At 35.4% G+C, this 8,742-nt stretch overlaps 1 protein-coding gene across 2 annotated transcripts; it reads left to right on the top strand.

Annotated features, from left to right (window-relative positions):
• Window positions 1-255: 255 nt before the first annotated feature.
• Window positions 256-7,614, top strand: LOC126480989 (acyl carrier protein, mitochondrial). Of its 2 annotated transcripts, none has more exons than XM_050104432.1 (4): window positions 256-467; window positions 2,321-2,437; window positions 6,206-6,293; window positions 7,240-7,614. In XM_050104432.1, the coding sequence occupies exons 1-4, from the start codon at window positions 309-311 to the stop codon at window positions 7,329-7,331; spliced, it is 456 nt and encodes a 151-aa protein (XP_049960389.1). In that variant the 5' UTR covers window positions 256-308; the 3' UTR covers window positions 7,332-7,614. The 2 variants fall into 2 exon arrangements, with proteins under 2 accessions (XP_049960389.1, XP_049960398.1); XM_050104441.1 differs by lacking the exon at window positions 2,321-2,437 and adding an exon at window positions 2,470-2,577 and having other exon boundaries at window positions 259-467.
• Window positions 7,615-8,742: the final 1,128 nt, after the last annotated feature.

An 8,742-nucleotide genomic window follows, 5' to 3' on the forward strand; every position in this document is an offset into this window, starting at 1 on the left:
GGTTCCGAGCGGAGAAATGGACCACATATCGACGTTAACCACTTTATCTTTGTTTACTCCAAGCTACAATTCAGCAAGGAAAGCTAATTAAGAACTTAATAAAGGATGATCATCTCTCCCCGTCGTTCAGCAGTGCTCTTATTGCTGTTAAATGCTACCCGTGAGTAAACTAATTTTTACTGTAAGATTGTGATAATTATCTTCAGACACCTCAAGAGTTCGTCTTCAGCCATCTTTGGTTGCGGCTACAAAATAGAGCATTCAAGGAGCAGGGGGTCGAAGTGTGGCAAAGGTTCTATTGCGCGAAAATGGCTGCTATAGCACAAGGTTTGCGGTGTGTCTTGGCGAGAAATGTGTGTGCATTTAGGACTTTGCCTAGAATGGCAGCAATTTGTGTGCAGCAAAAGTATTTACACCAAAACAACCTGTTAGACACGATTCAAAGGCCAAAAATACTTTCCGGCCAGGTTAGTTCTTGTCGGCATTAATGTTCTGCTTTAACACCTCAAGACAAGAAAAGTTGCACGGAATGTGTAAACATAGATTGTGATTTTCTCAGTTGGCATATAAAAAATGACTGGTTCGCACAGTAAAGTGTAAAACCTCTCCATCAGGAAATGTGCCTCCTTGTGCTGAGGGGTAAACGAAAACACGATAGTTCCTCAAGTGCACAGGGGTATTTGAAATCGGCCAGCTGATTTGTGTGTTGGTTACCTCATATCGTGAATAAGCATTTCAGGCAAGATGTTCTTTCAGAATAAAATTATTATACCTGTTCTCTATATGATGATGACCGGTACCAAACATTATTCAGTGCATTGCATTTCGGTTAAGATAAACTTTAGGCACAATACCAATATTCACACCTTCTTGTAGATACGTGCTTACTGCCTCACTGCGATTTCGGTGTTAAAGTAGAAAAAGTAGTCATATTTTGTGGTGAGGAAGCATTAGGCCTTTGCTCAGGTAGGTTATTCATATAAAACCTGAAGTGTCACGTAAGTAGGCAGGCGTTTTTGCAACCAGATGTCATAATAGTGACATATGTGTTTCGTAAGTATCAGAATCATGTTCGGATGCAAACAATGGTGGCCCGCTTCATTTGTAGAAATTTAGTTACTGTATTTCACACTGCAGACAGCATAAAGGAATATCAATGAATGAATTGTGTAGTAAGTTCTGCATACAGTGCTTCACATATTGTGAATTCATTGAGTTTGAAGAAGTATTGAAAATAATTAGCAATTAAGTAGTGATGTACACATACATTATTGGAAAATAGTTTCTAAGATATGAAACTTGCCATCTGATTTTATTATGGATGTAGTTATGCTTACACAAGTCATAGGTCACACAGAACAGAATTGAGTATTGGATCAGTGGAGGAAATAAAGTACTGTAGTCATGTTTCTTAAAGTTATGTAAATGCAAGGTGTATTAGTTCTGGGTGGTTTGAAGTCTGGAAATTGTAAATTACATAGCAGCTACAGATTTTTTTAAAGAAAACATTTAAATTTCAGCAGTGTCAACCTTTCAGATGTGAATTCAATAACCCCAGTGACCTTGTAATAGTATACATTACTTGCCATACCTGTTTACTAACCAAGAATAAATTCTTATAACTAACAATCTGTGAGATGTAAAATACAACTACTGGAAGGTGCAAAAGTAAACACTCACAGTAGAGTTGAGGTCCTGAGTGGTTGGCAGACACATCAAGATTAATATTGTCACTAAGCTTCAGGGCAATGATACTCCTCAGACCTAACAAAAAAACCCCGCACACGAACTGTATTTTCCTACCACTGTTTGCAGGCAGTGTATGAGTGTGGAGGGAGGGAGGTTATGATGTGCGAGAAAAAGACAGTGTCCAAAAGAAATGTGATACCTAAGTCAAATGGACCAATGAATTATATGGTAGTCAATTTGTTATTTGAAGGATACATTTACCGTAAATGTTTCATTTTCAGTTCTTATGTTTCTTGGTATGGCTCACTATTTGTGTATGATGAAATGAAATGATCTGTCAGTGCCGATGGTGCAATTACGAAGACTGTTTAAATGGTTGACATAACTTCAGTGTTTTGGCATTGATGTTCTATGCTTTCTGAGATATGCAGCTAGATATCATTGTAGGATTTGCACAATATTTTGATCTGCATTGTTGAAATTTCATTAGTCTGATTCTAATATTATACTGCATAACTGAGAAAGTATCAGAAAAAGGTTTGAGATTTCTATTTTAACTTGTAGTTAATTATAAGTTAGCTATGGACCTTAAGCCATTTGTATCTGATGTTAAATCTTACCTCGATAACAGGGTTTCTGGCAGAAGGGACATGTTCGACACTTTGCCGAGGCTAAGCCAACAATGGACAAGATTCGCGAAAGAGTGCTTAAAGTTTGTGCAGCTTATGACAAGGTCACTGCAGATAAGGTACACTCATATTATTTCTTTCGTTATTTCAGATAACGCCAAAACGATTTTACAGTGCCAAGGAACCACTCACTCTTGAGCTTATAAAGGACAGAGTGCTTTTGGTATTAAGGCTATATGATAAAGTAGATCCAAATAAGGTATGATTGTACATGAAATATAGTAGTGTAAGAAATAATTTAATTTTAGTAGCAATATTTTCTTTGCAATAGAGTAGAAGTCAGTTACTGTTATGAATGAAAGTCCAGCTACAAAACTAGACAAGGTCTGATTTATGTTAAAGTTCTAGTAGCATTTTCCACACAGAACTCTTCCCTTTTGTAGGAAACACTTGTAAGAACCAAGATGTCATGCTTGGGTAGCACAATCTTTGAGAGATTGTATAAAATTTTAATTGTTAGGAAGTTACAAAGCAGGACACTTGCCTACGCAGTTAAAGATTCGTACTTAATCATGTTATATGTACAGTGTAATGTTCATTACATAACTAAATGACATATCCTTACAAAGTGCATAATATCTTTCATGACCTAGTTATGTGTGGCATTTGTTATTTTCCAAGTTCTTGAGAGTGATTTGCATGCTGAGTTGTCCAACTAATGTTCAGATATTCATTGAGGCATGTTTAACATACATAATATACAATTTTACAAATGTTTCTCCTATCCACTGTCAGGCTCAAACATAATGGAGATTGGTAGTGTTAGTATAAAGCTTTTAATGTTTACAGCTATAGAAAGTAGGCTATTTATGCTTTGTTGGCCAAGTAGATAGTTATTTTGTTGCAAGATTTAACAGTGACGTGAAATTCTGTGTATCTTAAATCAGCTGTTGAAAACCACAATGTGAAAACCTATTTAAAGTTGTTCATTCCCAATTTTGGCTCCATACGAAGAAGAGATAGCAGACGTGGTGTTTAACGTAGAATTCCATACCTTAGAATATTGTGCTTGGAACTGTGCATTGTTCAACACCATGGGAGTGACTTGGATGCTGTTGGTTTATTTCGTGTGGAATGGTTTTAGATCTCCTGATTAATTTCAGGCTTCTTTTTAAGGGTTACTGGAAGTTATCATTAGACAGCGTAATTGATAATGTAATCCACCTGACAGTCTATCTTATGACAAACAATTTTATTCCAGATCAAATCTAGTTTTATTAGAAATCTGTTACTTGAATATTTCTGTCTTTAACATACAGAAACCATTTGATTTACGTAACTTGTGATGTGCAGGAGAGAAACCGTAAAAAAATCAAAAGTATCATCATCAACTGTGGCTCTCATTTTGAAAAACTGATCAAAATCAATTTCTTGATATCATCTATAAAATGGAATGTTAGTAGAAAATAGTTGTAAACATTCATACAGTAGCAACATGTTTGCACAAGAGTAAACATGGTGGATGATGCAGTGTTTAATGCATTGGACTTTCATTTGGGAGGAGCAGTGCTCAAATCGTCTTGCTGTCAGTAAATTTAGATTTTCCACAGTATATTCTGTGATGGTTCCTTAAACTCCCACATCCAGTCCGTGTTTATGCTTTCATCTCGAATGTTCCTCTTATCAGTACATTAATCTCTAATCATCCTTCCCTCCTCCCACTTCCTTACATGAAGCATTAGGAGACATTCCAAGAAAATAGAAGAAAGGAGGTATGAATTCATATAATCATATGGGAAAGACATTGTTCAAATAATTGCTTTCTTCAGTACATTCTACGAATGACAGTGACATGTAATTGGAAACAATGAGAGATTAACTACTTTGCTTCAAAGTCAAAGCAGCTCATGTACTCTCTTCATTGGAAGAACGTACTGCAGGGTGAAATTCATTTTCAGGCTAATAGAATATGTGGCTTGACATTTTGCTATTATTGTATGAAGCTCACATTTGCTGTTACTTATATAAAACGTAACCTTCCTTGCTTTTTCATATGTAATATCTGGGAATTCTGGTAGTGATGCAATTCTTATTTATCATGTTGACTGCCGTGCACATAGTGGTAGATGATTCACCATCAGGCCACGGCCTCAGTCATGAGGCTTTGCTGTGGCCGCCAGGGGGCTCGTGGCAGTCAGCGTGTAGAGTGCAAATGTGTGTCTGTCAAACTAAAATCAGACAAATCGAACTGTCATTTTAACACATCCAAGATACAGTTCAGTTTCACTTTTTTATTTTTATTTTTTTTAATAAATGGGACATATATATTAGCCATTAAACTACAGAACACAGGAAGATGAACAATGCATTTAACATAATATGCACAAGTACTGTCTAATTCGTACGGAGAAGCTCACTCAGTATAAGCAAACAGCATTAAGTGAATGCCATTGTTTACCATCTGTGTACAAATGAATGCTGTTGACACATGGAGGGTCACAAGGGGAGGACACCCTAGCATAACAGGTTGCGTGCTAAGGGCATGCTGCCATTGCTGTTTCATGGCAGGTTACATGATATGGTCATGCAATTGTTGTCTCTTCATGGTGAGTCATATGATGAGAAAATACCATCAGCATATCTCGTGCCTAAAGGTTTAAACACTAAGCTTATAGACAACAGTGTGGTTAGACAACATATACCTGCTGTGTGAAAAGAAAATAATTTCCTAATCTCGTTTCAGGTGTATTATTGTTCATTGAAATACATCCATTGAATTGTCGAATAATTGTCATACGTGTTCAGAATGCCATTGCATTTATGATTTTTGTAGCAGTGAGAGGTAGTTCTGTGTGCGTGTCCTTCCAAGTGATCATAATGAGTATCTAATGTGTCAATATGATTAAGTGTAACAGATTTGTTTTAGTTACAAAAGCACAGTTGTGTGTGCTACTTTTATTCGTCAAAAGGAGTGGGCCTATTGGTTTTAATGATGTGTTGGCTTATTATTGTGCAGCTCTACAGTTTCACTTTTATTCACAATTTGATGTTGCATTTAAAAACTATGTTAAGAACTAGATCTCTAACATTTATCAAACACAACTGGCATTCTAAATGAACAATGTGCCCATGTCAGTTTCTCGGGAATGGCAAAAGCTGCAGATATTTCCAATACAAGCATATTCTGTGACCTTCTGAATTGCTTCTTTGTTGTCATTGATTCACTTTATGCTTAACTGAATTCTGTGACTTTGCCTATGTTCAGTTACTGGTTAGCCAGTGACTTGAGACCTTATATGAAATCTAATTGCTCCATTTATCAGAGGCACAGGTTTATTCTTAGTCTCCAAGATTCTTGTTGTTACTTCAAAGCACTGCACAGCTGAATAGTTTCAAAACATTATCAATTTTCTGGCAATTCATGTAATTGTGCATGCCTGCATGATTTGTTTCAAGCACATTATCAGTTTGCAGTAATTAATGAAAGGTAATCAACTGAAAATGCTAGCTGGTCTCATCAGAGCTTAAGAACTGTTTATAAATTGAGCACAAATTTCAGGAAAGTATTAATATTCTGCTTTGTTTGATTTGTATAATAATAGAGATAAACAACACTAATGGCAAAAACTTTTCTTGCCTTGTTGTAATTTGTTGTGCAGAATACCAAGGAAGTTTCCTCAAGTTCTACAAAGCCTAGCAGAGAAATTGAGGACATTATTACATGTTTGCAGAGTTATTGAATCACATCATTGTTGTCACAATGAAAAATTATATTCATATAAATTGTCTTTTAGCATCAATAAAACAGACATTTGTCTTTGCATGTGACTTTTTGTACATTGTATTCCTAAAGAAAAACTATAAAATCTTATTTTTATTTTCAACAGCTCACCTTGGATTCCCATTTTATGAATGATCTCGGTTTGGACTCTCTTGATCATGTAGAAGTCATAATGGCGATGGAGGATGAATTTGGTAAATTATTATTTATGTACTGTAATTAAAATTTTAGCACTGTAATTTTTTTTTGCCATGTACTTATTAAAAAAACAGTCGAATTAAAAAATGATTAACTCTGCCAAAACGTTCTGCGTCAATGTACATCAATGACTGACTGTCGGAAACACGGTTAACTTATAATATATCTTTTTCCTTCTTTGGAATAAGAGGATTCAAATTTTGGAATAAGAGGATTCAAATTTCCTTTCAACCATCCAGTTTTAGGTTTTCTGTAGTTTCTCCGAACTACTTAAAGCAACTGTGTGTATGTATGGTTCCTTTGAGAAGGACATGACGAATTTCCGTCCCCATCCTTTAGCTGTCATAGGCTGTGTTCCATCTCTGGCGACCTAGTTGTCAGCAGGAAATTAAACTTTAATCTTCACTTCCATGTAAAAGAATGAAATAACATAAGGAGATAAGAACACACAAAAAGCACAAACACTGTGAGATGTGTAATACACAGTACACAGTTTTCAACCATATTCCGCTTAACCCTTTAAAAAATAGAAATTTTAATACATAACTGGATAGTTTAAGCCGTTAGTGTTTATCTTTAGGGCATTTTGCAAAAATGTGTATGGTGTCACATCTTAAGTAAACATGATATGTGTATACATAAGTTGTTACAGTATTCACCTTGTTGCACAAGGTTGTATCAATGACCAATGATAGTTGAAGCTGATATGTTTAGAACAGATGAAAGCATCAGGCAATAAAACTGCAAAATCAATATGCTGAACATGGTCTTTTCCTTTGATAGTATGTCAGTTTTCCAGAACTCTAAGTTTGGGAGGTTCTAACTATTTTGTTTATTCTTTATATTTGTTGCATGCCATTTTTATCTGAAATTGTACAATACTTACCTGTCATTTTGTAGTTCCCTTTATGAAATCTTACTGACATACTAACTTTTTTCCAGGATTTGAAATTCCAGATTCAGATGCAGAGAAACTAGTGAGGCCCGCTGATATCGTAAGATACATTGCTGACAAAGAAGATGTATATGAGTGAAAGTGTCCTTTGCTTACACCGTATATATGTATATTGTACCGTAGACTGCCCGCCAGTGATTGGATGGAATTTAGATTGAAATTTGAAGATGCTAGCCATCACTTTTAATTTTTGTAAGTTTTTGTTGCCAGAAGTCACTCAATAATTCAGTCACAAACACTGTACATAAATAAGTGTTTAGGACATTTGTGTCATGGAGGAACATTATATGTGAACTAAGTGTGATACTTTGTTTCAACCTGATCAGGTGTTACTGTTGAAGTAAACTGCCATTTTGGCTAAATTCATTTGATTTCATTTATTTTCAATTTTTCTCCTTTTGTTGAAAATGTAATAAATTATAGCTTTCAGTTTTGGCTGTGTTGTGGAGTGGAATTGGTGCTAAAGCCAATTATTGATGAAGTTTCTCTTTTGGGCTGGAATATAGATCAGTAAATTGTTACCTCATCTCGCAAAAAAGGTGTAATCTGAAGAACATATGCGAGTAAGATACATCAAAATATAAATTATTCCTGTCTAGTTATAATTAACTTTGGTTCCTGAAAACCATAATGTCTGTAAGTTGGCATTTCATTCTCTTGTGTTACTGTAGAATTGGAAAAGCTAACAAAACGTACATGATGTACTTGGGGGCTGCTTTTACCTCCAGTTACATACAGTCAACAACTCATAACGAATGTAATCCATTCATTTCTGTTCTATGTTGTTGTTTATGTGTAAACTATAATTATTGCTATGCCCATTTATCTTTGCTGTTTTGCCAGATTTGCTGTCAATGAAATAAATACACATTCCATATTTTGTATGCATGCTAAGTAGGATGAAGAAAGCTGTAATTAACATATTCATGTGCTGTTAACAAAAAAGCACTGCTTTGAAAGGGTTTTAGTGTTTAGTATTCTCAGAAGGATCGAGGTTTGGGTAACATGAAGAGCGCGCATGCTATCATAACACAACAAACTTTGAGATAAGGAGAGCAACTCATCGAAGAGTGGAAGGGCTGAGTTGTCGACAAGCACAAAAAAAAAATGCTTTCGGATATATATAGATAGGATATATTTTTCCTACGTGGAATGTTTCCCTCTATTTTTTTTTTAACTCGGTGGTTCTACAATTTGGTAAGTTGTCTCCTTAACTCCTAGCTTATTTTCATAACTTTCCTTACCGTATTCAAACTTTGAGATGATGTATCACACATACAATTAAAATTGTAGGGAGACAGGATGGTTGGCTGCCACTGCTTTCAACTGTTGAAATTACTGTAGTTAAGAGACGCATTAAAAATAGAGAAAACTATATTTAGCTTTTGGATCTGTTAGGTTGTTCTTTCCTCGTCAGTGGAGGGTATTTAAAAGGCTTTCTTGCTGTGAGGCGTTCTCCTTGATCCAGACAATTACCATTTTACCCTGAT

This window comes from Schistocerca serialis, chromosome 1 (genome assembly GCF_023864345.2).
Source record: "Schistocerca serialis cubense isolate TAMUIC-IGC-003099 chromosome 1, iqSchSeri2.2, whole genome shotgun sequence".
Taxonomy (NCBI): Eukaryota; Metazoa; Arthropoda; class Insecta; order Orthoptera; family Acrididae; genus Schistocerca; species Schistocerca serialis.